Source organism: Aspergillus luchuensis, chromosome 1 (assembly GCF_016861625.1).
Source record: "Aspergillus luchuensis IFO 4308 DNA, chromosome 1, nearly complete sequence".
Lineage (NCBI taxonomy): Eukaryota > Fungi > Ascomycota > Eurotiomycetes > Eurotiales > Aspergillaceae > Aspergillus > Aspergillus luchuensis.
The window spans coordinates 5,319,005-5,346,783 of record NC_054849.1 but is presented as its reverse complement, the minus strand read 5'-3'; the positions used below and the strand labels follow the sequence as shown (position 1 = coordinate 5,346,783).

Here is a 27,779-nt window from a genome sequence, read left to right as displayed (position 1 = left end):
CTACAACAATTTCCCCCTAGCAACAGCATTAATCATTGCCTACACTCAGAGGACTAGATAGCAGGGTTCCAAGCTTATTGTCCATCACTCGATCAAGCTAAACGTGGGCACAACTGATCTACGACCAGATTGAATTTCAGCCAATCTGCTTCAGTCTGAAACTATGGTTGTTCTTGTGGCAATATGACGCACATAAGCAACAAAAGCAATAATCACATCAAGAACAACGGAGAAAACAAGGCGGCTTGAAAGCTTCCTGGCGATATTGTACGGTTGGAAAGACCCCTACACGAAAGAGCTCGACCACTCTCTGTCTCATATCAAGTACCGTCAAGAGATATTCAACACATACAACCTGACCGCTGAACTGCGGGCTCGCCAGATGCATGAGACAACGCCACTCTGATAACCTTGGGATCAACACAATGCCTACAGAGTACACCGAGATCGCTCTTGCAGTCGGATACATCTATTTACTGCCCTTCTTCCTCGGCGTGAAAATTCAAGCCGTGGAGTCAAATGCCGCGCGGTGTTTCTTGTGGCGCAAATGCCGACTCTTCATATGAACAAGAATGGTCCGAGATTTTCCATGGTTATTGACTTTTTCCAGGACTGAAGAATGCTGTTGTTTCTCGAAATGTGACCTGAAGCAATGCCACTTGAGCCTTCACGTGTATGACAAAGACTACAAGCCCACAGTAAGCCCAAGACTTCCACCGGAGAGGCCGATATCGCAGGTCCAAGGTCAACTTACCTACCAAGCTGGGCGATGTGTCTTCCAAGTCACGTCTATATCCAACATCCACTACAAGGAAAAGAAGTCAGACCGAAGTGAGCAAGCCACTGAACGTCGTAAGCCTGACACCGCCTGTTGATACAGAGTTGATGATCGGCGTTTAACCCAGACATTTCTTCACATCTACAGACAAAGTGGCGTGTAGAAGTTCCATAAAATTAGGTAGTTTAACCGGGTCTTCTCCATCACTCCCATGGAGTGCTTCTAAGCCAACCTCGGTAAGCGCCAGGCGACAAAGACGATCATCGGATGAAGGAGCATGATTGGCCCAATGGCTGCCTTGATAAGAGGGCGCCTTATCTAACGGAGCTCTGACCTTGAAAGGAGCCGTAATGTATTTGGGCGGGCGGTAATATCTGGTATCAGTTACCGTCCCTAGGCCTTACCTAACCACCTACGCAACCGATCTTTCCTGGTTCAGGAGGAGTCAGCCGAGCAAACCCATGGTTGGCTTGAGCACGCGACTCGGCGTTGCCTGGGGACCGACCACGCTGCTGCTCAGTGGCAGGTTTAACATACCAGGTACCTGCAGTACAGTCAGTCAGACATCAAAGGGGAGATCCTATACATGTATGCAGGGTCATTTGATTCGCGAAAAAGAGAGCTATCCCATGCTAGTTGCGGAGGATGCGGGAAGCTCTTCTCCCGTGTTCAAAGACCGGGTTGCCATGACATGCGGTAAGCAGCATGGCTAGTTACATGAACAGAGATGCTTAGAGACCTATAGCTACGCACTCCTCCATCGGGAAACGCCCTACTCCTTTGACTAACGAACTAGTCAGTTAGTTTGCTAGGTACATTGAGTCACCGCCACGATCTTGCTTTATAAGGGAACATTTACAACTGCCATACCGCAGGAAATGCAGGCTGCGCCCTAGTCGCCTCATTATTTTAGAGCAGGATCCGGTCCCTTATCGGCTGCGGGTACCTTGTAGTCTCCTGCTTACGTAGCGACATAGAAAACTGTATTCGTTTTTCGTAGGTAGTATTGCCCGCATACTGTGAAGTAGTGGTAGCAAATGGTTCTCGGGTCTCAGGTACTCAACTTCCGGGAACACGCTACAATCTGTCAGTCCAACAGGGAGGGGAGATGGGGGGCAAACTGCCAAGAGGGGAAGAGAGAGAGACCCGAATATGGGTACATCGCGCCAACCTGGATCCATTCACACAGCTTTCCTTGTCGGTGGACTGTCGAGTCTACCCCAGGTCCCAGTTTCTCCGACCGCGCTAATCGGGGACGATCGACAACCAGTGATTCTGCTGTGTCATCCGGGCGTATGGCGTAAATTACCGTATGCCGGTTGCATCATCACCTGCTGCCCTTGCCTCTTGCTGAATACCGTCCGCCATCCATCTGTCCTCCTCTCCTCTCTTCATCTCCAACCTCCCCTTCTTCTCTCCCTCTCCCTCTCTCCTCCATCTTTATCTTGCCTATTTCCATCTTTCTCATCTCTCACTTCCTTTCAATCTCTTGTACACTCCCTACTCACCCTCCTTTTTCCACCGGGCTGCTGTGGGTTTCATTCTAAAGCTATCCATCATGAAGGGCATCCTCGGCCTTTCCCTCCTGCCGTTGCTGACGGCTGCGTCGCCCGTCTTCGTTGACTCCATCCATAATGAAGCTGCCCCCGTCTTGTCTGCCACCAACGCGAAGGAGGTTCCCGACTCCTACATCGTCGTTTTCAAGAAGCACGTCACTTCTGAGCTGGCTTCGGCTCACCACAGCTGGGTGCAGGACATCCATGACTCTCAGAGCGAGCGGACTGAGCTGAAGAAGCGGTCGCTCTTCGGCCTCGGTGACGAAGCCTACCTGGGTCTCAAGAACACCTTTGACATTGCTGGTTCTCTGATCGGTTACTCTGGTCACTTCCACGAAGATGTCATTGAGCAAGTCCGCAGACACCCCGATGTGAGTTACACCCCTATCTAAGCATACTTCGTTATCTCTTAAGAAGATAAGCTGCTAACCTCGGTCAATGTAGGTCGACTACATCGAGCGGGACTCCGAAGTTCACACCATGGAAGGGGCCACCGAAAAGAACGCCCCCTGGGGTCTGGCTCGTATCTCTCACCGTGATAGCCTGACCTTCGGCAACTTCAACAAGTACCTCTATGCCTCCGAGGGTGGTGAGGGTGTTGACGCCTACACCATTGATACTGGTATCAACGTTGACCACGTTGACTTTGAGGGCCGTGCCACTTGGGGCAAGACAATCCCTACCAACGACGAAGATCTCGATGGCAATGGCCACGGAACTCACTGCTCCGGAACCATGGCTGGTAAGAAGTATGGTGTTGCCAAGAAGGCCAACCTCTATGCCGTCAAGGTCCTCCGGTCGAGCGGCTCTGGCACCATGTCCGATGTCGTTTCTGGTGTCGAGTATGCCGTCCAGGCTCACATCAAGAAGGCCAAGGATGCCAAGAACGGCAAGGTCAAGGGATTCAAGGGCAGCGTTGCCAACATGAGTCTCGGTGGTGGCAAGTCCAAGACCCTTGAGGATGCTGTTAATGCTGGTGTTGAGGCTGGTCTTCACTTCGCCGTTGCTGCGGGTAATGACAACGCTGATGCTTGCAACTACTCTCCTGCTGCTGCTGAGAAGGCCATCACTGTTGGTGCCTCGACTCTTTCTGATGAGCGTGCCTACTTCTCCAACTACGGAGAGTGCACTGACATCTTCGCTCCTGGTCTCAACATCCTGTCCACCTGGATTGGCAGCAACTACGCCACCAACATCATCTCTGGCACTTCCATGGCCTCTCCTCACATTGCTGGCCTGCTTGCCTACTTTGTCTCCCTCCAGCCCTCCTCGGACTCTGCCTTCGCTGTCGAGGAGCTTACTCCTGCTAAGCTGAAGAAGGACATCATCGCTATTGCCACTGAGGGCGCTCTTACTGACATTCCCTCCAACACCCCCAACGTAAGTTCTGCCGCTGTTGATAGTTATGAGAGAAACAAGCTAACTCAGAATTTCAGCTCCTTGCCTGGAACGGTGGTGGTTCCGAGAACTACACCGACATTGTTGGCAGCGGTGGCTACAAGGTCTCCTCTGCCAAGAACCGCATTGAGGACCGCATTGAGGGTTTGGTCCACAAGGCCGAAGAGCTGCTCACCGAGGAGCTTGGTGCCATCTACAGCGAGATTCAGGATGCCGTTGTCGCATAGATCAGAACTCGTGCTTTCCAGACGTAGATCGGAAGACTTTGGTTTATTTGAGGTATCGGATGGTTGATCGGACATTTTGGCGCTGGTCTCTTTTTATTGTGTTTGGTCTCGAAGACGCCGATGCATTGACTGTATCGGCTGTATCACTCCGCCTCTGCTTATCTGTTTGGTTCATTTTTATGGTAGTATACATGTCCGCAAAGAAGGTTTTGTTACCTCACTTAGAATGTTCTGGCTCTATAACAGACTGACAATCTCACTGGGTTATCTAAGAGATCTGCACACCGCTTAGTAGAAGAAAAAGGTGAGGGAGTAGACATTATCAGTCTAAACCCACATTACGGCATGTAATATATGAAATTGCTTTACATTGCGGTATGTGGATATAGTAGTAGTCTACAACGGAGCTTGTCCCTAGGAAGGTGATCTTCAAGCCATGCTATCCGTCTATTCCCTCTCTCTCGTATCTCTTATTGGAGATGCAATCAATCCCATGACAAGCAACTAATGACATCATTGGTCACGCTACGGGGTCATACCGAAACGAGCTGTGCCGAAGTCCTACTCCTACGAATAGCCACAGCACAATCTCTCAGGAACTGAGAAGACCAGAGTAAATAAAAGAATAATATAAAAACATCTATAACAGCTTCTTATTTTAAAATAGACAGATATGTGATAATGGTAAAAGCATACAAAGAACCTCCAACGCATGCTAATATAGATAAATGGAGTGATGATCTCAAATTGATTGTTTGTGCTGTATACCACCTCTTAATGCCGCGCCTGCGCTATGCCACGATGAAATATAATAAAAGGGGGGAAACTATGTAAGTAGTGAGTAGTAGTAACACCAAGCGCCGAATATATAGGTAGTCAAAGAGGGGTGGCGACATGATTTGGCTTTCTTTTATAACTTGATAGGTTAAGTATATCAAGTAGCCTTGTGGTCGTCTTCTTCTTCTTCGTCACTGCCGGAATCCTGATCTTCGTCGTCGTCATAAACATCAAGGTCCTCGTCGGAGTCGCTACCGCCGAAGACGTCGTCGTCCACGTCGCTCTCAGCCCAGAAGTCGGAGTCGTCCTTCTCCACGGGTTTAGAGACTGATGTGGTGGATTCGTGGGTGGGCATGACGAATCCCTCGGGAATGTCGTTCTTCGACTCCTCCACGTGCTTTTTCACGATCGATTTGTATTCGTCGGGGCTCTTGCGTAGCATGACAGAGGCGTCGACGTTGGCCGGGGAGGAGATCTCGGCGTCGTCGAGGAGGGAGAGAATGGAGATGAGCACGGATTCGACTCGTTGGGCTGGTGACCATCGCTCTGAGGCTAATTCGCCGGACATTTCATCCTCGCCTGGGGCGTGGAGAATGGATATGCAGAGCTTGCCGTCTTTGTAGATGTTCGGGTGGTAGAGGGGGCGGACAAAACGAAATTCTGGAAATTGAGATTGTATGTCAGTTATGCTGTTCTGCCTTTCTGCATTGTTGCCACATTTCCAGGGTGAGAAAAAAGGGGTGGGGTGGTGTGATGGAGGGGGCGGGCGTGATGTATCGGGAGGGACGTTCGTGAACTCACCTGGTGGGGAGTAAGGGTAGTTACTCGGGAATTTCATGATCGCTTTGAAGTAGCCGCCATAGTATAAAGAATCCGGGTTTAGAACGATTAACCCGATCGTCCAGTGTAGGAGATTCTGCTCGTCAACCTGGAAAGGGATATCGGTCAGCATTCTTGATGCGACTTGAGTGTGGTTTGCTGTGGGACACATGATGCGATGGTTTTCGACGCATGACCAAGATTAGAGTGGTATTTGGGAAGATATACGTACATCAATATTTACCCAGGGCTCTTGCGATAGTGTCTTATATTCGTTCATCAAAATGCGTTCGGCCATGGTGATGATCTAACAGGGGCGAACGATCGCGTGCCCTCGTTGAGCAGTGATGGTGGCTAGATTGGAGGCCGAAAGGGTCGATAACTGACTCGGCAGGCGAGATAACTGGTATCAGTTTTCCTTTCCTCTTGTACCCCTCTTGAAGTCGAAGTGATCAGGGCTGGATAGGCGCTGGATCAGGACGAGATCAACGGGTTTAAAAGTGGTTGATGATCACACACTAGTCCCGCTGTGGCAATCCATGGCATCCACGCGCAGCGGAAGGGCCCGGGGTGGCGTTCCGAAATAACATTTTGCAGCAGAATCTGAATCTTCCTTGGGTTAATTAATCAATACTTGTCATTGTACTTATCGATCTATGGTAGTTGTCCGGGGAAATCTTAAGATAAACAAGGACCGGGGCGAAAGAAGCCAGAGGGCCATTGTTCTTCCACAGGATTGTTCATTATTCCTTTCTTGTCCCGCGTAGCCGACAGTGGGGAGAAGAACCCAGCAAAGTGGGGAATCCCCTTTCAATAGAATGAGAATAGTTCATGCCGTTGAAACTCTTGCCCCATTCAGCATGGAGTGCTGGTTGTCGGCTCCAACCGTTATAGTAACTTACGATATAAGAGCAACGAAGTTTAATCCGATAAGACAAGGGAGATCCTATCGCAAGCACCAACCACTTCTGCAACAGAAGGATTGTTTCGGCCGTTGTTGAGACACACTGCGACTTTTTGCTTTGCTGACCAATTCAAACTCTACGCGGTTTAGCTGCCTTGCGTCCTATCTCGGGATACCCGCATCTGAAATAGGCCAGCCAGCCAGACACACTTTAGCGGGCGTTATCGCGCATTGGGCGACTAAATTGGCTCATTGTCTCACAGGCTCCAGTGTCGGACTAATGAAAAGCAAGACCGTCAAGTGATCAAAGACTGCGACCGCTTCTTCTCCGACAGTTTGACATCTGACTCATCGGAATCTTCAAAGCTCATAGGCAGGAGGATGACGAATTAGTCTGTTAGATGGCAACAAAGGGTTGACTTGCTTGAAGTTGAGTCGGTGTGACGGGCAAGGGGCATGCAGGATGCACGGACTCTCTCAGACGCCCTAGGGCGTACATCTGGATGTTTCTTGGACCCCTCTCTCCTTCATTGAGTCACTGACAGGGACTTGAACGCGAGGTGGAAGGCCTGGATGGCGTTGGTCATGCGGATAAGCCATTTTCTGCAGGTTGGCATACAAGCCTGATTGGGTTCTAGGAATGTTGCGAAGAGATACTTTGGCACGTCAAGTCATCCTTCCACCCTTAGGAGCATATACTACATACGCTGTGATTGTCCAGTCATTAGAAAGCAACCCCGACCATGTCTCCGCAACGTGGGCTTGGGGTGGGACGGATCTGCCACCAAGGGAAGAAGGGCCCTGTTCTGTGACACTCCTTCACAATAGAGTCGCCAACTCCACGCATCTCGTAGTTAGATCGCTTCCCCAGTATAATGGCGACGGGTAGAAGATCAAAGATGGCCTGTCGACCGTGTAGGTAGCAGATCGAGGGTCATGAGGGGAGGGTTGATGAGCCAAGCGTGAGAAATGAACCGGACTGGTTGTTAGTGCAGGGAGAGTGTCTCCGAGATACACTAGGCTCCGAAGTAGGCCATTAGTATCAGTAATGGAATGGGAAGGTGACTCAGGGTAATCAGGGACGATAAGCACGAGTCATCTTCAAATTTCTCGCTAACCGGCAAAGAAGACCAATGGATCGAGAGGAATAATAAGGATTGACTCCAGCGTAGTAACCCGCTGAGCTCCGCCGGGGGAAGAAGGTCTGGAATCCTTCTGGCTGCGGGCGGTGGATGCGAGAAGTAGACAGAAGGCGACGAGGAGTCCACCCGAACTAAACCAAAGTGAGTTCCCGCCTTAGCTTACTTTCTGTTAGGTTGCCAAACCGGCGTGAGTTCCCACTCGTCATCGCTTTGCTGCTGCTGCTGCTGCTGCTTCCTTCTTCCTCTTTTACTTCTTTTATCTCCCCTCCTTCATTTTCTCTCCCTTTTCTTTTTTTTCCTTTTTGTTTCTCCTCCTTTGTCTCCGACCCTCGTGCTGACTTTGACTGCATGTGGTGTTTGCCAACTTTTTCCTCCCGGCTTTCTTGGTAGTGTCCCTCAGTCCCCCCGTCGGGCCTTTGGTTCGTCTGCCATTTTCTTTTCCTCCTCTCCGCCTATCACCTTGGCGATGCTAGGCTTGTCCTGCATCTATAGTCCGGGAAGCAAACAACACCAGAGTATCTAGGCTCAGAAATCTTTTATAACTCGCTTGGATTTTACTCATTTATCTCACCAGTCTGTCGACTGGTCCCGAGTTAGGAGCGCATGCTGTTCCTAAGCTTTGGTGCTCATAATCTCTTCTTATCCGCCCGCCAGCCATGGCGGTCGAATGCCACGGGCCCATCTGGGCTATCGATGATGTCTCTCGTTGCTTCCAACGCAAGTACGTCAACCAATGTCGCTTCTACCATTATTCTCACCTCCGGAGTCGCCAGCTAACGTCTGACTGTCAATTGTAGCTATCTTCAAGTAATATTTCCTCTCACAGCCTGCGGGCTCTCATTACTATTCGTCATTTTTCGCGTCGCATACCAATGTACCGTTTCTCGAAAAAGCGCTTCCTACAAGTTACTAGATCACAATGCGGTTGAAGGCGACCCACAAGTTGCAACCTTAGATGATGAAGGGGAGGAAAGCGACCTAATGCTCAGCAAAGCGGCACAATCCGAGTTACCGACATTCGAAGTTGATCGTCCTCGGGGAGAAATCGCAACTTTAACGCTGGAGATCCTTGCGCTTGTAGGAGAAGTGGCCGTTTTCGTGGCTGTCCTTTCCACAGGCGTTTGGGGTCGCCAGGGTACTCTTCCCGCCATCGCCAAGCTTGTTTCCTGGGGCTACATATTGTTCCTGGCATTGGTCCGATTGTTACTTTCGACGTTCGACCTCCATTCGTCTCCCAGGCTATGGAACCATACGGCATGTTTGTACGGACTGCAATGGGTTTTCACCGTCTTCGTGTTTCGCTCCGCCGTTATCCACCCCTTGTCGAATCGCGCTGTAATCTTCAGCTCCATTGAGTTTGCCTTGTCGACTTTGCTTTTACTCATCGCGGTCACTACCCGTAGAGGAAACAAAGTCGTTTTGGTGTCGCATGATGAGGGCCTGGAGCCCGCGAGACATCCCACAGCCAGCTTGTTCTCGCTGGCTACTTTTGCTTGGCTGGACCCTCTCATTCTCAAGGGCTACAGACAGCCGTTGGAGCTCGACGATGTCTGGGATCTCACAGCGTCTCAGAAAGCAGCCACAGTCTTGGAGGACTTCCGCCGCAGGAATTACCAGGGCTCATTGGTGTGGAAACTATGTCGGTACTTCTACGGCACGCTCCTGCTTCAAGGTGCCTGGACGATCTTTTCGAACCTGTTCACCTACCTGCCTACAATCCTCCTGCGCGTACTCCTGCAGTATGTGGAGGATCCAAGGTCGTCGACTGCAAACGCCGCGTGGCTCTATGCTATCTTACTGTTTTGCTCTGGTGCCATTCAAGGTATCGCTGATGGTCAGGCTCTTTGGATCGGACGCAAGCTGGGTGTCAAACTCCGGGCTATCATTATTGGCGAAATCTACGCGAAGGCCCTCAGGCGGAAAGCGGGGTCATCTGTAGAATCCGCGAAGAAGCAGCCAGAAGAGCCTGCGAAGGATCAAAAGAAAGGCGGTTTCTTCTCGTTTGGTCGAAAGAACAAGAAGGCAACAACCGACCCCGAGACAAATAACGCAAACGCGAAGAAGTCTGAAGATGATCAGGAGGACAAAGAACACATGGCCAACATTGGTACCATCATCAATTTGATGGCGATTGACTCTTTCAAGGTCAGCGAAGTCGGCGCCTACCTCCACTTCCTGTGGGCTAGTGTGCCGGTGCAGATCATCATTGCTGTAACACTTCTGTACCGCCTCCTGGGATTCAGCTCGTTTGCTGGAATCGTCATTATGGTCTTCATGTTGCCTATCAACCTTACGATCGCCAAACAGTTTACGAAGGTTCAGAATCGGATCCTGAAGGGGACCGATGCTCGGATTCATAGCACTAATGAGATCCTCCAGAATATTCGAATCATCAAGTATTTCGCCTGGGAGCAGCGTTTTGAGGACATCGTCAACGAGAAGCGAAGGGCGGAGTTGAAGGCTTTGCGTTTTCGGTACATCATCTGGTCTACGGCGGCAACTGTCTGGTATGGCACGCCCATCCTTATCACGTTCGCCTCATTCTTCTTGTATACAGTGGTGGAGGGAAAGAAGTTGACCCCGTCGATCGCATTCCCGGCCCTGTCGATGTTCTCTTTGCTCCGCGTCCCTCTAGACCAGTTGGCCGACATGGTGGCTCACGTCCAAGAGTCCAAGGTCTCCCTTGATCGTGTTGACACTTATTTGAATGAAGAAGAGACCCAGAAGTACCGTCAACTCGAGGAAGAGGAGTCTGATGGACAGCCGCCCAAGATCGCGTTGGAAAATGCTACCCTTACCTGGGGATCTGCCCAGGGTCAATACAAGGATGATCCGTCGGACGAGGTTGCCGAAGGTTTCCGTCTGATCAATATGGACGTGGACTTCCAGATTGGCAAACTCAATCTGATTACTGGCCCGACTGGCTCTGGAAAGACGTCGCTACTTATGGCGCTTCTCGGCGAAATGAAGCTTCTGCAAGGAAAGGTTCACTTACCTGGAGGCACGGCTAACCGCTCGGAACTCCCAGTTGATCCTCAGACAGGTCTCATCGAAAGCGTTGCCTACTGCGCACAGGAAGCGTGGCTCGTGAATGCTACTGTCAAGGATAACATTGTGTTTGCTTCCCCCTTTGATCAACGTCGGTATAATGCTGTAATCAAGGCCTGTGCCTTGGAGCGGGACCTGTCAATTCTCGATGCAGGCGACCAGACCCTTGTGGGAGAAAAGGGCATCAGTCTTTCGGGAGGCCAGAAACAGAGAATATCGCTTGCGCGCGCTGTGTACAGCAGAGCTCGTCACTTGCTTCTGGATGATTGTCTGAGTGCAGTGGACTCGCACACCGCTAAGCACATCTTCCGACAGGCCTTGACCGGTCCCTTGATGATGAACCGGACTTGTGTTCTGGTAACACACAATGTTGCTTTAACCGTGTTCGAAGCAGCCCATGTCATTGCTCTCGATAATGGTAAAATCATCGCGCAGGGTCCTCCAGACGAAGTGGCGGCATCTGGTGCGCTGGGTGATGAACTACTCAAATCCCGACCAACTTCCAGGACTACTACTCCTCGTCCTTCTCGCAGACCTTCGGACCATGCAGAGCAAGATGACGAATCTCTTACGAACGGAAATGCTACCAATGCCCTTAACGGAAAGGCCAAGGAGAGTTCCGACACCAAGCTGGTAGAGTCTAAGGCTGTCGGCAGTATTAAGCTGTCTACGGTTAAGATGTACCTCCAATCGATGGGATCCTGGCGCTACTGGATCGTGGCTGTGCTTGTTTTCTGCTTGCAACAACTCGGGTCTGTATCGACTAATATTTGGATCAGACAATGGGCCAATTCTTACCAGACTGAAGAAGTCGGTGCGGATCCCGGTGACTACGCGGCGATGGCAGCCTTCAAGATTCCGTCATTCAACGTTGGCGGTGTTCCTCGCACATCCACTTTCAGCGCACCCCAGTTTGGTACGCAGAGAGTGAACGCCAATGGCAACGGCAATGTCAACGTATCGTATTATCTCGGTGTCTACGCATTACTGGGAGTTGCTTTCGTTGCTATTTCGCTAGTGAGGGAGGGTGTCCTATTCTGGGGTTCTCTGCACGCTTCTTTCAAGATCCACCAACGGCTGCTGAGATCGGTCATGCATGCAAAGTTCAAGTTCTTCGATTCGACTCCCCTGGGCCAGCTGATGAATCGCTTTTCTAAGGATGTGGAATCCGTTGATCAGGAAGTCGCACCTGTAGCTATAGGCATGCTCCATAGTCTGGCATCCGTCGTGATGATTGTCATTCTGATTTCAGTCATCACGCCCGGTTTCCTGATCGCGGGTATCTTTATCACCTTGGTTTATGTCGCCCTCGGTGCCGTCTACCTGAATGCTTCTCGCGATCTCAAACGACTTGAGTCCGTGCAGCGGAGTCCTCTGTACCAGCAATTTGGCGAGACCTTGAACGGCATTGTTACCATCCGTGCCTATGGCGATGGACCGAGATTCATCGTTGACAACCACCGTCGTATCAACGCTTACAACCGTCCCCACATCTATCTGTGGGCGAGTAATCGCTGGCTGGCGCTCCGTGTTGATGTAACAGGAGCCTTGGTGTCATTCTTCACCGCTGTCTTTGTCCTGATCAACATTGGAAAGATTGATGCCGGTGCTGCTGGACTTTCGCTGACATACGCAGTCACTTTCACTGAGAACGTTCTCTGGCTAGTCCGGTTGTACTCGGAGGTTCAACAGAACATGAATTCTGTCGAACGAGTCAGGGAGTACCTCGAAGTCGAGCAAGAGGCAGATGCAGTCATTCCTGACTCTAGACCGCCGGCCAACTGGCCCAGCGGCGGCGCGGTCGACTTCGTTGGATATACAACGCGGTATCGGCCGGACCTTGACCCCGTTCTCAGGAATGTCTCGTTCAGCGTGCAACCTGGAGAGAAGGTCGGTATTGTCGGCCGCACCGGTGCTGGCAAGAGTTCGCTTGCCCTGGCACTTTTCCGTGGTCTCGAAGCTGAGAAGGGCCGCATCGTCATTGACGGCGTGGACACCAGCGCAATCGGTCTCCGTGACTTGCGAGAGTCGATCACCATCGTTCCTCAGGATCCTACTCTGTTCACAGGAACTATCCGCAGCAATCTTGACCCGTTCGATCTTTTCACGGACGAGCAGATTTTTACTGCCCTGCGACGTGTGCACCTTATCGGCCCGGGTACCTCTGGCACCGCGACCCCAATGACGACAAGTACGCTCGCAGAGCCCAGTTCCGCAACCCCCACCGGCGTCACTAGTAGCGGCATCCTGGACAACAAGAACATCTTCCTCAACCTGGACACTGCTGTCTCCGAATCCGGGTCCAACCTGTCCCAAGGCCAGCGACAACTCTTGTGTCTTGCACGTGCTCTACTCAAGAACCCGAAGGTCCTGATGATGGACGAAGCCACCGCCTCTATAGACTACAACACCGACTCCAAGATCCAGGAAACCCTCCGGGAACTCCGGGAAAGCACCATCATCACCATTGCGCACCGTCTACAGACAATTATCGACTACGACAAGGTCTTGGTCCTCGACCACGGCCGAGTCATCGAGTACGACCACCCCTGGACATTAATAAACAAGGGCGACGGCCTCTTCCGGAGCATGTGCGAAAACAGTGGAAACATGGATAGTCTTCTGGAAGGAGCCAAGAAAGCCTGGGATCATAAAAATAGTGGTAATGACTCATAGATCGCCTCCTTCCTGCTTTATTCGTTCTACTATTACTAGGGACCTCATTAAAAGTTCGCACATATTGAAAAGGCCCTTGTTACACATATTTATCTATCAATCCTGTTTATTATCAACTGTGTGAAAGCTGGCGCATGGGGTATTTCTACCATTGCTATTCATATTATATTCTTCCATTTTTCTTTATTTCTTATACATTCGTTATCGTGCCTGAGGAGAAAAAAAGAGAATTGCAGGCTTTACTAGTCTTATTTCGCCTTGTTTCCGTGTCCCAAAATTTGCTTGACTGTGACTATATAGAGAATATACTATGTTCATATAACCCGCTACCCCTCTTTATGCTCATAAGCGACCACATACATATACCACAGCCACGACGTGATCCATGGACACAAGAGTTAGGCAACAGTGAAGAAATCAAGTCTTACGAAGGTAAATCCTCCTCCCCGAAAAGTGTAATTGTAATTTGCATAGAGACCCCTTCATCCACTGATAAGCACGCACAAAATATCGCCACTTCACTGCACAACCGGGCATCATGGATACTGATTCATGGACCCTGCCTGCAATTACAAAAGTAAGTCACTGGACCCTTTGGATTCCGAGCTCCGAGCAAAACAAGGTGTGCTTGGCATGCATGCGACCTAACCGGGAAAGGACTAGCTCGGATTAAGTTTATTTTCTTTGCCGCCGAGATCCGATCCGGGAGTGAGTGGATGACACCAGACATCATTGATTCCCCCCATCGCTAGTATGTACTTACGGCTACGGAGTAGATAAATAGGTTATCTCATATAGAGATTAATTCATAATCTTGGCGTTTACGTGAATAATTTTAATCGTGTGATGAAATGGAGGACCTCAATTTACTTACTGGCACCGGGGAGAGAGGTGGCTTGTAATAAATGCGAGCTGAGGGGGGTTTGTAGGTTAGGTTACCGCTCTTCTCCGGCCGGACCGTCCTTGATGTATGTATGCCTGTAATTTCCCTTTTCCGTTCATATTCTTTCTTCTGGATGATATCATTCGCTATTAAGTGGAAGACACAAGACTTCCATGATATCACCACAGCAAGATAAGTCGAAGATTAAACGCACAAGAGACCATGGGTCGACCGAACACCGGGTTCGAAGTTTAATGGGATGGTATTTCCGCAATTCCCCGGAAGAAACCGACCTATTGAATGAGAGGTAGTCTAGGCGGTGCATTGTTTGGAGGCGAAACTCTTTCTCTCTTCCATTTCTCCCTTGTTGTATGTGAGACAAGGTTTGTCAATAGGCTTTGGCCGGCCATGTCATGATGCAAGTGATGCAAGGCGAGGCTCCGCTTCTGTTGAGATTTTGACAGGGCCGCGCGTTTCGACAGGGCTGGATTTGCATTTCATCATATCGTTGCATTCAGTAGTTTTTGTAAGCATGGAGTGTTGACGGAAGCTATAAGAGTAGCTCGTGCTGGTTCTCGCCGGCTGAAAGTTTCGCGATTTTATCATCCAGGAAAATTGTTCGCGCCTATTGTGTTGGATATACTGCACATAACTCTCTGCAATATATCGGATCCAGAAGACAAGGAAACATCACTCAGAACATCCAATCGAAGCCAATTTACCCGGCACGATGCGCATTTTCTCCGCCTTGAACGGCCTGCTCCTGGCAGGAGCCGCTGCGGCTCAGAGCTGCTCTCTTCAGTCAAACGAATCCCAAGCCGTTGACTATGGCTACGCGCTCTCTTACTTCCTCGACCGCTTCTATTCGTCGGTCCCGGTCAATCAGACCTTCTTGAGCAGCTCCCAGAATGGCTCCAACTCGCAGTACTTCACCAACTTCCAGGGTATTCAGAGACAGAACCGTCTGGGTGTGCGTGCTGTGCAACAACTTGGCTCGAAGCTGTCTGGCTGGACCCCTCAGAATTGCAGTTTCACCTTCCCAAGTGCCAGTGACGCCGACTCCTTCGTGCAGAACGCGCTCCAGTTGGAGTCAACAGTTGCTGGAGCGTACATTGCCCTGGCTGGTTATACCCAGGCCCCCGAGGCTTCGTTCTTGTGGGCTCGTTTGGCCGCTGAGCACACTGCTCACGCTTACTATATCGCGAGCCAGAACCAGACCGTTCTCTTCCCGACGAACAGCTCTTCGCTGGTGCCTGCATACAGCCCGGGATACGTTCTTTCCAACGGTACTGGTCCCGGCCAGCTTGGCTCATACTTCCAAGGCTGCGTCACTGCTCCTCCAGTTCCGTGCGGCCAGACCCTGTTCATCGGACCTCTTACTGCCACACTCGGTGCGAACGTCTCCGCAAGCGCAGCTGCTTCAAGCTCGGCCTCGCTGTCTGCATCCGCCACTCCTTCGCCCAGCTTTGCGAGGAGGTTCTTCTAGATTCGGTACTGCATTCAATAGTGGCGCTTGGCGCCATCAATGAATTCCAAGCTTGTGTGGTATCTCGGAACAATCACTGCACAAAGATATTCGGTACAACATTGAGGAGGAGAGGTAATAACTTGGAGATGGCGTCTGTTAATAATGCCTTAATGCCCAATCCTGAATTAATGTAATTTGACAATTTATGAACTTGACGTGTAATGTATGATCGCCTGAATAGTATATTGCCACTATGTTGCACTTGTATAAATGGTTAATATACAATTCTAATCGTAACACTAAGTCTCATGAGTTCATGTTCATCAAAGAGTTCGTAAATTCGAATAGTCGGTACACCTGCAAACGTTGAGATTCGAAGCCCCGTCTCTCAAGCAAAGCAATGCCGCGAGAGAAGAGAGATGCTAGTGCTGATCCTGATGACGTGGAATGAGCACGACACATAAGCTTACTTAGCATTGGAAGTGCTATACTCAGCACCTACCTCGGTCCAGATAGAATCGTGCCTTCGCTTTGATGCTGGTCGCGAAGATATAGGACAGACCTTGAGGTACCACATGGTGCAACTTCACACCAGAGTTTTGCGGCCACCCACCCGTGGAAAAGCACCCGCTTTTATGTAGGTAAGAGGATGTTAAGCCGCTGTATGGTGATTGGAGAGAATGTTGGGTTTGAACCGAGAACGTGTTCTTGTCTAACCGGGTTGAATAAATGCGAGATACCGCTCTAGGCTTTCCCCAAGTACGTTGATGAATGGCCACTGGGTATTCTTCCGAAAGAGTCGAGCCCAAAGCTTGATGACAGCCAACCCAAGACTTCCGGGATCCTGGCTAGGGAACGATTCCCCGTCTTCAAGATCCATTGATTCGTAAGCTTCTTGTACAATGCAACGCGTCCAATGTAATATCCGATTCTCGTTCTCTAAAGTCCATATTCATGTTAGCAAGCCCTCGATCGTTGTTGGAGTCTTTTTTTTAGGGGGATTCATACCGCTCAAGGCTTGGCTGCTGCCAGTTTCAGCCAGGGACATAAGCCATTTGCTGAGAAGAACAGCGCACTCTAGACTAGCAAGTGAGTGACGAACACTCCAAAAGAAGGCTTGACTGCGTGCCACGTGGTCGATACCCAGGCGTACGGGAATGCTCAGTGCGTGTGCAGAATAAATGAGGGCAGGTGTCAACCTATAGCTCCTTCCTGGTCGCGGCGACCTGTGTATCGCGGTGGCAATGCGATATGGATCCCGTGTCTCCAACTGACGATGCGGTCCAAGGTTGAGAGACAAGCGGACATATGCCAAACCCAAGAGTGAACTGGAAGTGAACGGAATCGGCCCATTCTCATTATGCGGGTCAAGACTTGATTCGGGGGCTTGTTGCCAAACTGAAGTCCAGGACCGGAGTGCTCTCCTAATCAGACGCGTCAACCGTTAGTCATGTGAAGGTCAGGAGGGTAGTCCAAATGCGGATTTGCTAGACAGAAGAACTCACTCTAACTTATTCAACTCCTCGGTCGGAAGTGAGAATGACTGATCCCCATTCGGAATAGATAGCTCGCTCACAAGATGAATGCGTTGAAGTAGGCCATGAAGCAGAATATAATTACCCAAAGGCGCAGGGATCGGATCTAGAAGTACTGGATTTCGTGAAGGTTGCAGCAATAGTGCCAAGGCATCCTGAAAGAATAGTTGCTGAGAGTCCACCTCCTTTTGAGCGGCCTCCCAGTCGTGGGCTGTGGCGGCTTTCCATTCCGGCGTGGAACACGGGAGACGCAGATGCACTTCGCTACTGCGGAGCACTGGGTAAATGTTGTATGCGATACTATGAACGTGAACGAAGCAAAATGATATGAATCGAGTGCGTCTTATAGATTCCTCTTCGGCCCATTCATGCCACTGCAAAGGAGAATGCCGTGGGGCAACTGTAATGTTCTCCATGAGCCCGAGTTCTCGCAAGCACCGAACGAGCAGATTCTGTAGGCCAAACGCTTCTTGAACAAGCTCGGCCTTCTCCCAGGTAGAGTACCCCATCAAAGCTAACAGGGTGCGAATAGTCTCGATTCTCCTCCAAGCGTTCATTCCTGCGGCAAACTCTGGCGACGAGAGTAACGGATCCTGGCCCGAGCGCTGAGATGAGTCCCGGATACTGTTCAATGGTATCTGAAGGATTGAATTAAAGGGTGGTAAACTTGACTCCTTCGACAGTCGGTATAATACTATTGCCTTGGCTGCATAAAAGAGTCTCTCAGCATTACGGTGCTCGAAGCGGTATTGAGCGCCTATTGTCATGAGAGCTAGAATGAGCTCTGGAGCTCGGTCGTTGACCCGGAATGTCGGTACATGGAGAAAAGGAAGATGTGTATGGAAGCCAGAAAAGAAGGAAGTCAAGTATCTTGTCAACGTATGACGCGACGGTAAGACAAAATCTGGTATGAGATAACGGAACTCGTCCAAGGAGGCCGCCAGACGCTGCCGCTGCTCTTCTGTAACTTTGAGCGATATTGGGCTCTTGCTAATTTGAGGAGGCTCTATATACTAGTTAGTACAAGGGTCCGGTTGTGATTTCCCTTTAAGGTCTTCAAATGCTCATACCGTAGTCAGATACAGATGCGAAGCTTTGGTCTCCTGGAGGTACGGACGGCAACCACGACCGGAAAGGCGAGTCGGCCCGTGACCTCTCAGACTGGCGCGGACGCGATGAGGATTCGTGTTGTTCCCCAGAACTTCTGCTAAACTCGGGTTGTTCAGTTGAAACGGGGTTTTGAATCTGAGACATGTCCCCAAATGCTGGCACCCACTCTGACGGGAGACCTATCGAGTCCAGAAAATGCGTGAAATCCTGGAAATGGTTCAGTTCCTCATGTAGGTATGGGATCGGTTGGGCTGATAGCATGTTAGCCGTGCGCGCTTCCCAGAGGGATGAGAAGCTCATTACCTGGAGGTGGTGCATGTCGGTAATTGCCCGGAAGAAGAAGCTGCGCAGCTTCTAAAATCTCCGCATCGTGACCGACTGCGCCGGCATGCGCACCAAGTTCACCTGCATTGCTAGTCCCCGTATTTAGAACAGCATTGCGATCCTGCTCAATGTATGGCCCACGTTGCTGTCCTGCCCACTGTTCTGCAATCGGCGGCATGGGGATAGGAACATCTGGACGCGGTGTTGGTTGAACATTGTTATAGTTGGGTGGGATAGTGGTAGGCTCTGAAGTCCCGGCTCTATTGGCATGGTCCAAAGCTTCGTGATCCGGTTGCGAATTCGGCGAAACCAGACCACTGGTACTTTGATGTGCAATGGTTGTGTGCCGCTTCAACAGATCTCGTCGGGTGAATGCGGAGCCACAGAAGCATATATACGGTTTTTCTTTGGTGTCTAAAAGTGCACAGGGCCTTAACTTAGCATGCGGAAATCATTCTAGACAATGCAAGAATCCAAACACCACTAGACTAGCTGGAATTGCTCAAAGATGATGCGACTTACGTGTGCGAACATGTCGCTCCAAATGTTCCGTCCTTCTGAAACTGCGCCCGCAATGGACACAGACCCGAGTTTTGGCTCCAGCACTCGAGCGACGAGAGCCCCGAGAAGGTTGTGAAGGAGACTGGGACAGCATCAAGTCATTTGGAGGCGAAGGAATGACCGGAGTATACAGATAAGATGTCGCGACCTCTCCAATTGGAGACACCAGGTACTAGGGGAGAGGGAGACTAGCTGTGGAGGATGGTGAGGAAAGAAAAGGAAATGAGTGAGTGACTCCAACCGACGGTGCCGAATCGGCTGCCCCCAACGCCACTTTGGGAGTGTTGACCCCACTTGCCCGATAAGCTGTCTTTCTCCAACCCGGTCGGTCAGCTGTTGCTTGCTGAGAAAGGATGTAGTATATATTAACAACATCATCATGAGACCAATGCGCGATGACTGTCTCGACTTCAATCTTATGAGCTGCCCTGTCCTTAGCGTGGAGTTTCAATTCTCTTGTTCACGATAATAGTTGCCCGCGGATATGACGCAAACTTGGACCTTTCCGGGAGTTGCCGTTGTCACAGGAGCCGGTGGTACAGGTATACCTTTTTCAAAAGTCAATCGCGGGGAAAGAAAAAGCAAAAAAGTAACGGCTTCGCAGGCATCGGTGCAGCCACAGCAAAAGCGTTTGCTTCGGCAGGATGTGAAAGAATCGCAATCACGGATCTCAATTCTGCCTCTTTAGATCAGACCCGGGAGGCTATCCTCGCTTCCTACCCCCAGACGCGTCTTCTAATCAAGGCGGGCGACATATCCGACGAGAGCTTTGTCGAGTCTTTCATCAGTGAAGTAGTGGCTGCATTTGGACGGCTGGATTATGCAGTCAATTGCGCCGGAATCCTAGGAGACGCCATGCGAACGACCGAGACATCAACGGCGGTATTTGACCATATCAACAACATCAACTATCGGGGAGCTTGGTTCTGTTCTAGAGCAGAGTTGAGACAAATGGTGGCACAAGATCCCTTACCGAGCCATGATCCGAATCGCGCTCCTCAGCGAGGGGCTATTGTGAACGTTGCAAGTCAGCTGGGCATAGTGGGACGCCCTAGTGCTCGTAAGTCCGATCTTCTCCTATTGCCCAATTCTTCAGTCAACGCTCTCTGGTGTGAGCTAACTGCGTCGGATTTGCTTCTAGCTGCGTACTGTAGCTCCAAGGCTGCTGTCATTGCGATGACCCGCTCCGATGCGATCGACTATTCTGCGGACGGCATCCGTGTAAATTGTGTTTGCCCGGGTGTAATTGAGACCCCGATGACAACGTACAGCGAGGAAATTCGCGAGCACTTTCAGCCAGCAGTTGAAATTGCCCCGATGAAGAGAATGGGGAAGCCGGAAGAGGTGGCTGATTCCATACTCTTCTTGTGTTCGACTCTTGCCTCTTTTGTGCAAGGGCATGCGCTTGTTGTCGACGGAGGATATATAATCAACTGAATAAGAGGAGCTTCCTCACTCATGATAATGTCAATAATAAAGAATGAAATGAAATGGACAACATGTCAGGTGTCATTAGCATTCGGCGCGCGAGAGGAGATCGCAAATTTTCCCGACTGCTTGCTAGGTAATGAGTCATATATGGGTATATGACGGACATGCAATATATAGCAGTCGCAATGAAGGTTCGTCACCTAGACCAACTTCTATAAAATTCTATCTCTAGTGTACTATGTTTATCAATTACTCGCCACCTTTTTCCAATCGTTGTTTTTCTCCCATGCATATCCCGCCTTGAGTACTTTGTGTTCCTGCCACAACCCTCCGACGATCTGCATACCGACGGGGAGCTTGACCTGAGGATTATCCTTGGCCGGAGCATACCCCACGGGTATAGACATCGCTGGGTGCCCCGTAACATCGAAGATTGCCGTGTTAATTGTCAAGCCCATGCTAGGCTTCAGAGACTCGACCGGCAGGCCTCTTGCACCATGTCTTGGTGCAACAACAGGAGTGGTCGGCATTACAACCACGTCATACTTCTGGAGAAGATCCTCGTAGAGATCCCGAAGCCTTCGGCCAATATTTACCGATTTGCCGTACAAGTCCGGAAAGCGTGAGGTAAGGTAGAGGCCATTGATTATAACGTTCTTAGTGGCCGGAAAGGCTCTTTGGAAGCCTTCCTTCGTCCACGGGAGTCTCTCACGCTCCATCTCCGTCATGTAGAGCCCCCTTCTGCCATGTGCCTGTCCAAGCAGCGTCAAAGAGCCTGAAACACGCTGCTGAATGGTCCAGATAGCAGGCCCATGGTAATGGTCTGGAAGGGATACTTCCTCGACTGTTGCGCCAAGCTCCGTGAATTTCTGAATGGCCGCCATGACTGACTCTTTGACCGCGGGGTCCACAGTGCTGTGCTCAAATCCTTCCTTTAGGACTCCTATCTTGAAACCATCGAGCCTTGTAGCCTCAGCCTGAAGCGCCTTGGCGAACGAGGTAGAGCCGTGTTTAGGACTCCCCAGGCATCGATCGTCTATGCCATCATAGCCGGAAATAGCGTCTAAGCAAGAGGCAACGTCGATAACATTCCGAGCAAGCGGGCCCGTGTGGTCATCAATAGCATCCCCGCTAGCAATACCCGTAAAAGGCACCAGCCCATACGTAGGCTTCAAGCCGACACCTGAGTTGACACGATTAGCTATGATTCCGGAAGACAATCATCAAGGCCACCTACAGCCACAAAATGCGGAGGGAACCCGAATACTCCCACCCTGGTCTCCGCCCAGCGTAATGTCAACCAACCCAGCTGCAACCAAGGCAGCCCCTCCTGAGGTGCTTCCGCCAGCCGAGTATCCGGTTGCGAAAGGGTTCTCCACGATTCCTTGAGCACTCGTGAAAGACGCCGTGGAATGGCAGTAGTTCTCGCAAGTCGAAGTACCATGAATGTCAGCGCCAGCATCGAGAACTCGGGTCACAACCGTCGCATCCGTAATTGGCGTCCAAGAGGGAATGATATCACTTCCAAGCAACTGTGGTACACCTGCAACGGCAATGCAATCCTTCACGCTAACGGTCTTTCCCACTAAAGGTCCTCCCTCCGCATTGCCCTTGATCAGAAACTTGTGAGCCCAGGCCTGCCCGAATACTTGTTCCTCTGGGGATGGACGGTGAACATTCTGTCGAGGGTATCTATCTAGATCGGGGGCTGGCTGATAGTCTGGCAGGTTCGCCACGGTTTCGGCGCAGTCGTGGACGGCTGCCAAGAGGGTATGAAAGTCTTCCTCATCTTCTTGGTCAATGGAGAGGTCCAGATTGCGGAGAAGGGAGGCGGCATCCTCCCTCTTGACCGGATTGTCCCTGTGGATGATCTGTAAGGTTCAAATTCCTGGAGAGAGAGAGCGGGGATATAATAGATAGAGGACTCAGTACGTACGGCGAAATAGAAGTGAACAATACCGACATAATGTGTGAGTAGATTTGGACACAAAGTTCAATTCTACAAAGAGAAGAGTATTGAAATCGACCACAGCGAAGAAGAAAAGGCCTGGCATGTGCCATGTGCCAAGCCTTATCGCCAGCAGTTGGAGTCGATTACTGCATTTGGCAGGAACGACTGCCGTGACTCCAACATCCCCCTCCCAGGCAGCCGTCCGGGGCGGCCTGAGGACCTGAAAGGCTAAGGGTCCAGCTTATCTGATTAAGGGATCTCATTGGGTTTCTTCACCCCATTTTCAACCCGCCAAACCCACCAAAACCCATCAGACATGTCTAGTTCGTACTTGGACTACACGTTCGATAACTGACGAAATTATTTGAATCACTAGCCTTATCGCATCGTTCACCTACCCCAAATACCCCTCGTATCGCAGCCATCGATAATGCACGATGCCGTCTACTCCAACTGATAGACTCCAACATAGCACTCCAACGGAGATAATTCTCCGTAGGAATCCTTATCGGCCAGCAACTGAGCTCGACCTCATCGGCCCGTCATACTATCAGTAGCGATTATATTACTGGTGATAATGTTCCGCGATCTGATCCCTGTGCATTAAATGCCTAGCAATAAAAATGTAAGGGGTCCCGACTTTAGAGGTTACTCTGGTTACTCCTCGTTCCATTCACCTGGACACCCACCATGGCGTACATCAATGAGGCCAAGGACCTCAAGGTCGCTCCAGCCCCGAGTGCCAGCGACGACATCAGAGTCGCCAGTTCCTCGGACATCATAACAGGCGATGATAGCCATGAAGTCTTCAAGCAAGCAGATGGCAAGGTCAATTTCCGCACCGTCAGCTGGATCCGTGCATCAGCCATCTTCCTGAAGAGTATGTCCCCAACTAGTCCCCTACAACTTGCATTCTTCTCATCGGACATCTCCAGTGCTGTTCGCAACCGGCATCCTCTCCATCCCATCAGTAATGTATGATTTGGGGGCCTTCCCCGGTGCCGTCAATCTGGTAGGATGGTGTGTCCTCAATGCCTACGGAGCCATAATCCTAGGCAACTTTCGCACTCTATACCCACAATGTCACTCCGTGGCCGATATGGCCCAGCTCATAGGAGGCCCCATGCTCCGCGAGGTGGTCGGCTTCATGTTCATCGTGACATACGTGATTACCGCCGCATCAGGAATTATTGGCGTCTCTGCCGCATTCAACGCCCTTTCCCTTCATTCCCTCTGCACGGTGTGGTTCGCATTCATCTCCACCATCATCATCGCGGGCTTTGCTAGCGTGCGCAAATTCTCCCACATCGGGTGGCTCACCTGGGTGGGCTTCGTTAGCATTCTAGCCGCAGTCCTCATCGTCGTGTACGTCCCTATCCCCTTCCCCAACATCACCACCACCACAAGCCTAACAACCCCCAAGCATCGGGGTAACAACCCGCTCCCGCCCAGCCATAGCCCCCCAAACAGGTCCCTACGACCTAGGCTACCGCGCAATCGGCTCCCCGACTTTCGCAGCAGGAATAACCGCCTCGGCCACGATATTCGTCTCCAGCGCCGCAACATCCGCCTTCCTGCCCGTGATCTCCGAAATGCGCAAGCCCAAAGACTACCCGAAAGCGGTCTACCTGTGCATGTCCTTCGTAACATCCTCCTATCTCGCCTTCGCACTAGTAATCTACGCCTGGTGCGGAAAATGGATCGCCTCTCCAGCCCTCGGCAGCGCCGGCACGACCATCAAACGCGTCGCCTACGGCATCGCCCTACCAGGCCTGATCGTCAGCGGCTCGCTCTACGTACACGTAGCAGCAAAGTACCTCTTCGTTCGCATCCTGCGCCACTCGCGCCACCTCCAAGCCAACACAGTCGTGCACTGGGGTACGTGGCTGAGCTGCACGATAGGATTAGCTGCGATTGCATTTATCTTGGCGTGTGCGATTCCTATCTTCACGTATGTGTTGGCACTAGTGGGGAGCTTGGGGTTTGCGCCGCTGGCGCTGTGTTTGCCGGGGTGGTTGTGGTTGTATAGTCATGGGGAGTATTGGAAGTCTGGAGGGGTGGTGAAGCGGGTGGTGTATTTGTTGCATGTGTTGTTGATACTCCTGGGCGCGTTTATGACGGTGGGTGGAACGTATGGTGTTATTGTGCAGATTATGGATGCGTATAGGGATGGGCAGATTGATGGGGTGTTTTCGTGTCCGGATAATAGTGGTTCTACTTGATGATAAAATCTACTAGAGTAAATGTAATATATGCAATAAGAAACTCTGCATCATAGGTTTGGTTGTGCTTTTGTAGTTCATACAGATTTAGTATGATCGTTTGTAGATTGTCATTGATCATAGGACTCGTCAAAGTAAGAGGAAGTTACAACCGTGGCTTGCTAACACAGATCGCATTCAAAATGAGGAGAAAGGAGATAATGAAATGCGATAGAAGGAAAGAAAAAAAAAGCAGAGAAAGAAACAGAGTATTAACAAGACCCTCAAGCCTTGACCCAGTCAAGATGTGTCATAACTAACAGGAAATAGAAAACCCCCGAATCAGCACGTCCTCCCGCAGAACCGGAGTCTGACAGATCCCTGAGCCCATAACATCAATGGTCTGACTGCATGTTGTATCGTTGAAAACCTGCACGGAACAATTCGAGCCATTTCCCATTGTCGTTGTTATGTAGCCCAAGGAACCGCCGTTGAGGATTGAATCGTGGCAGGGCAATGTTCCGTTTCCAGAGAAAGATGTTTCTTCGCCGGTGCATTGCCGGTTTTGATATAGAGATATCTGCCAGGTGGTGTTCGACGCGACTATTTGCTTCTGTGAGTGGGGGAAGGCGTGAACATGGAATAAGGTTACCAAAGCGGGAAGTAGTATTTTCATTGTATTTGGTCCGGCTTCGATAAATGGGTATTCTCTAATAGTGTGGTGTTGTTTTGTGGGCACTAATGGTTGGGTGGGATGAAAGTGTTATGCCTGGCCTTCAGCGTAAGCGACTAGACTCGGGTCTCGAAGTCGATGCGAAGGCGGGGAGGATAAAAGAAAGACGTTGGTAGGGAAAAGGTTGTGGCCAATGGAGAAGATTGAGTCACTAACTTGCGCTGTTTAGTGGTGCCCGTGGTAGGCTTTAGGCAAGGGACGCATTAGAACTTTCCCCATTGCCGAATGACCGATCTTCAAAGCCTCATCTGACGAAAGGGTTGACAAAATAGACGCATCATGATGTCAGTGCCAGCCACCCTCGTGATGACAAACGGAACTAGTTCACCGAGCTCGCGGCTCTCGCTTCCTTCGTGAGCTTTAACTGGCGCAGTCTAAATCTGGAGGTACTGCAAAATATCCTGGTCTAGAGTGTCCGCGGATTTGGTGACCATGCTTTGGGTTTGTATCTGGCCAAGCGGGTCAAGGACCTCAGGGCTGAGGCTCGGGTCGGGAGGCAAGAAAGGCTCTGTGATGGCTGGTTCTCCGGTAGGCCCAAGATCATGGAAGTCTACAACTTCAGTGTATCTGGCATCCTGGTCAGTTCGGGACCCGGCCAAGGATCGCAAGAGACTCACATCATGATTTTCCATTCATCGATTGAATGGGCTACTTCACTGAAAGACCAATCAAACTTTTGCTCAGCAACCGGCTCATCAGTGGGATCGTGATATACGCCCAAGTAGGGATGTTCCAAAGCTTTCGCAGCAGAGATCCGCTTGTCGGGATCAAATATGAGCATCTTTGCAAGGAGGTCAATAGCTGCGAACAAATCCTGTCAGCATACAAAAACCGTTCAAGCACATGTTAAATAGTGAAGGGGGTAGGTACCGTCTTCATCAGAGTCTGGAAACAAAGTCGCCCAAGGAGCTGGCTGGCGCTTCGGCAGCGACTTCACAATATTAAGGGCCTAGATAATAAATCAACTTCCAGCTAAAGCAACAATTGTCTGAGCTCTTACGGCTTTTGTACAGATCCTCTCAATGACCTCATCAGGCGGGTTCCCCAGAGCATCCGTAATCAGATAGAATTGGTGGATATGATCCTTTCCTGGGAACAATGGCTTTCCGCGAAGCATCTCTGCGACAATGCAGCCAGCACTCCAGATGTCCACCTGCATTCCGTATTTTTGCCATGTAAGCATGATTTCTGGTGCCCTGTAATATCTAGTTGAGACATATCCGGTCATCTGAGGCTCCTGCAGTCGCGCAAGACCGAAATCACAGATCTTCAAGTCACAATTCTCGTTGATCAGTATGTTACTCGGCTTAAGATCACGGTGTATCACGCCTGCGGAGTGGATGTATTTGAGGCCTCGCTGGGATCGTTAGCAAGCTTCTGTCGACTGGAATGTTTCTGCAAGCGTACCAAAAGCTGATAGGTGAAATATTGAACAAATTTGCCGTCCAGAGGCTTCGAGGTAAGGAGGCGGTTGAGGTCAGTTCCCAAAAGGTCCGTCACCAGATAACTGCGTCCTATCGTCAGTACTTTTGTAATCAATCCCCTGGAATTTATCCATTTTAGCAACCACATACACGTCCTCTAATGGCGAGATGAAAATGTCGCTTAGGCCAATGAGCTGTTGAAGGTCAGCAGTCGCATGGTATTAGGAATAAACTGCAGGGAGACAGACATTTTCATGACGCAGGTGTTTCAATAGCTTGACTTCGCGGTAGGTCCGTTTGGCGAGGGTGGCGTTGGAGAACGGCTTCATCATCTTCTTGATAGCTACTGGCTGGCGCGTAATCATGTCATAAGCCGAGCTAGTGTGGCCGCAACGTGGTTAGCTATTTTGATCCGTATATCCAGGTATGGCGAGTACATGGTAAAAGAAAGTGAGCTCGTACCAAACAAGCCCGAAGGCACCAAGTCCAACAGGCTGCAAGTCGGAATATCTGAGCCGGAGATTAGTAGCTACGAATCGACCTTAACAGCGAAGTGATCACTTACCTGTTGGTGGTTTCGAATGTAGTCCCCAAAATCTGGGATCGCAAGAACTCAGCCATGTTGTCTGACTGAAGGGGGAATCGTGTGAAACAGAAAATGGGTCAAGGATGGTAGATAAAAGATGGTAGATGGTGGGTGGTAGTTAGTTGTACTGAGCACTACTGACTTAGTACTAGTACTATGTAGTAATAGTAGTAAGTCCGTAGTAGCAACTGTAGGTGGCAAAGCTAAAGTTGAAGACCCTGGTGATATATGTTTATCTTATTTAGAA

At 50.5% G+C, this 27,779-nt stretch overlaps 10 protein-coding genes across 10 annotated transcripts; 6 read left to right on the top strand and 4 right to left on the bottom strand.

Annotated features, from left to right (window-relative positions):
- Positions 1 to 572: 572 nt before the first annotated feature.
- On the top strand, positions 573 to 875 carry AKAW2_11803A (uncharacterized protein; the record flags this gene model as incomplete). Its single annotated transcript, XM_041684328.1, has 1 exon — positions 573 to 875. One exon carries the CDS (start codon positions 573 to 575, stop codon positions 873 to 875), a length of 303 nt encoding a protein of 100 aa, XP_041538523.1.
- A 1,461-nt stretch (positions 876 to 2,336) lies between these two features.
- On the top strand, positions 2,337 to 3,959 carry SUB8 (S8 family peptidase; the record flags this gene model as incomplete). The annotated part of the gene is made up of 3 exons (XM_041684327.1): positions 2,337 to 2,705; positions 2,779 to 3,714; positions 3,771 to 3,959. The coding sequence occupies 3 exons, from the start codon at positions 2,337 to 2,339 to the stop codon at positions 3,957 to 3,959; spliced, it is 1,494 nt and encodes a 497-aa protein (XP_041538522.1).
- A 934-nt stretch (positions 3,960 to 4,893) lies between these two features.
- Positions 4,894 to 5,727, bottom strand: AKAW2_11801S (putative ubiquitin conjugating enzyme (UbcC); the record flags this gene model as incomplete). The annotated part of the gene is made up of 2 exons (XM_041684326.1): positions 4,894 to 5,396; positions 5,538 to 5,727. 2 exons carry the CDS (start codon positions 5,725 to 5,727, stop codon positions 4,894 to 4,896), a joined length of 693 nt encoding a protein of 230 aa, XP_041538521.1.
- Positions 5,728 to 8,257: 2,530 nt separating this feature from the next.
- AKAW2_11800A (putative ABC bile acid transporter) lies at positions 8,258 to 13,325 on the top strand (the record flags this gene model as incomplete). The annotated part of the gene is made up of 2 exons (XM_041684325.1): positions 8,258 to 8,322; positions 8,399 to 13,325. The coding sequence occupies 2 exons, from the start codon at positions 8,258 to 8,260 to the stop codon at positions 13,323 to 13,325; spliced, it is 4,992 nt and encodes a 1,663-aa protein (XP_041538520.1).
- Positions 13,326 to 14,938: 1,613 nt separating this feature from the next.
- Positions 14,939 to 15,694, top strand: AKAW2_11799A (uncharacterized protein; the record flags this gene model as incomplete). Its single annotated transcript, XM_041684322.1, has 1 exon — positions 14,939 to 15,694. The coding sequence occupies one exon, from the start codon at positions 14,939 to 14,941 to the stop codon at positions 15,692 to 15,694; it is 756 nt and encodes a 251-aa protein (XP_041538519.1).
- A 694-nt stretch (positions 15,695 to 16,388) lies between these two features.
- Positions 16,389 to 19,300, bottom strand: AKAW2_11798S (C2H2-type zinc finger protein; the record flags this gene model as incomplete). The annotated part of the gene is made up of 6 exons (XM_041684321.1): positions 16,389 to 16,615; positions 16,685 to 17,100; positions 17,182 to 18,217; positions 18,282 to 18,572; positions 18,625 to 19,059; positions 19,168 to 19,300. 6 exons carry the CDS (start codon positions 19,298 to 19,300, stop codon positions 16,389 to 16,391), a joined length of 2,538 nt encoding a protein of 845 aa, XP_041538518.1.
- Positions 19,301 to 19,690: 390 nt separating this feature from the next.
- AKAW2_11797A (SDR family NAD(P)-dependent oxidoreductase) lies at positions 19,691 to 20,643 on the top strand (the record flags this gene model as incomplete). Its single annotated transcript, XM_041684320.1, has 3 exons — positions 19,691 to 19,748; positions 19,811 to 20,266; positions 20,348 to 20,643. The coding sequence occupies 3 exons, from the start codon at positions 19,691 to 19,693 to the stop codon at positions 20,641 to 20,643; spliced, it is 810 nt and encodes a 269-aa protein (XP_041538517.1).
- Positions 20,644 to 20,882: 239 nt separating this feature from the next.
- AKAW2_11796S (putative amidase) lies at positions 20,883 to 22,698 on the bottom strand (the record flags this gene model as incomplete). Its single annotated transcript, XM_041684319.1, has 3 exons — positions 20,883 to 21,820; positions 21,875 to 22,497; positions 22,574 to 22,698. 3 exons carry the CDS (start codon positions 22,696 to 22,698, stop codon positions 20,883 to 20,885), a joined length of 1,686 nt encoding a protein of 561 aa, XP_041538516.1.
- A 580-nt stretch (positions 22,699 to 23,278) lies between these two features.
- AKAW2_11795A (putative neutral amino acid permease) lies at positions 23,279 to 24,810 on the top strand (the record flags this gene model as incomplete). Its single annotated transcript, XM_041684318.1, has 3 exons — positions 23,279 to 23,468; positions 23,524 to 23,953; positions 24,012 to 24,810. 3 exons carry the CDS (start codon positions 23,279 to 23,281, stop codon positions 24,808 to 24,810), a joined length of 1,419 nt encoding a protein of 472 aa, XP_041538515.1.
- A 1,086-nt stretch (positions 24,811 to 25,896) lies between these two features.
- mpkC (mitogen-activated protein kinase mpkC) lies at positions 25,897 to 27,567 on the bottom strand (the record flags this gene model as incomplete). The annotated part of the gene is made up of 9 exons (XM_041684317.1): positions 25,897 to 26,089; positions 26,140 to 26,323; positions 26,393 to 26,471; positions 26,523 to 26,879; positions 26,930 to 27,029; positions 27,097 to 27,140; positions 27,195 to 27,324; positions 27,409 to 27,456; positions 27,512 to 27,567. 9 exons carry the CDS (start codon positions 27,565 to 27,567, stop codon positions 25,897 to 25,899), a joined length of 1,191 nt encoding a protein of 396 aa, XP_041538514.1.
- Positions 27,568 to 27,779: the final 212 nt, after the last annotated feature.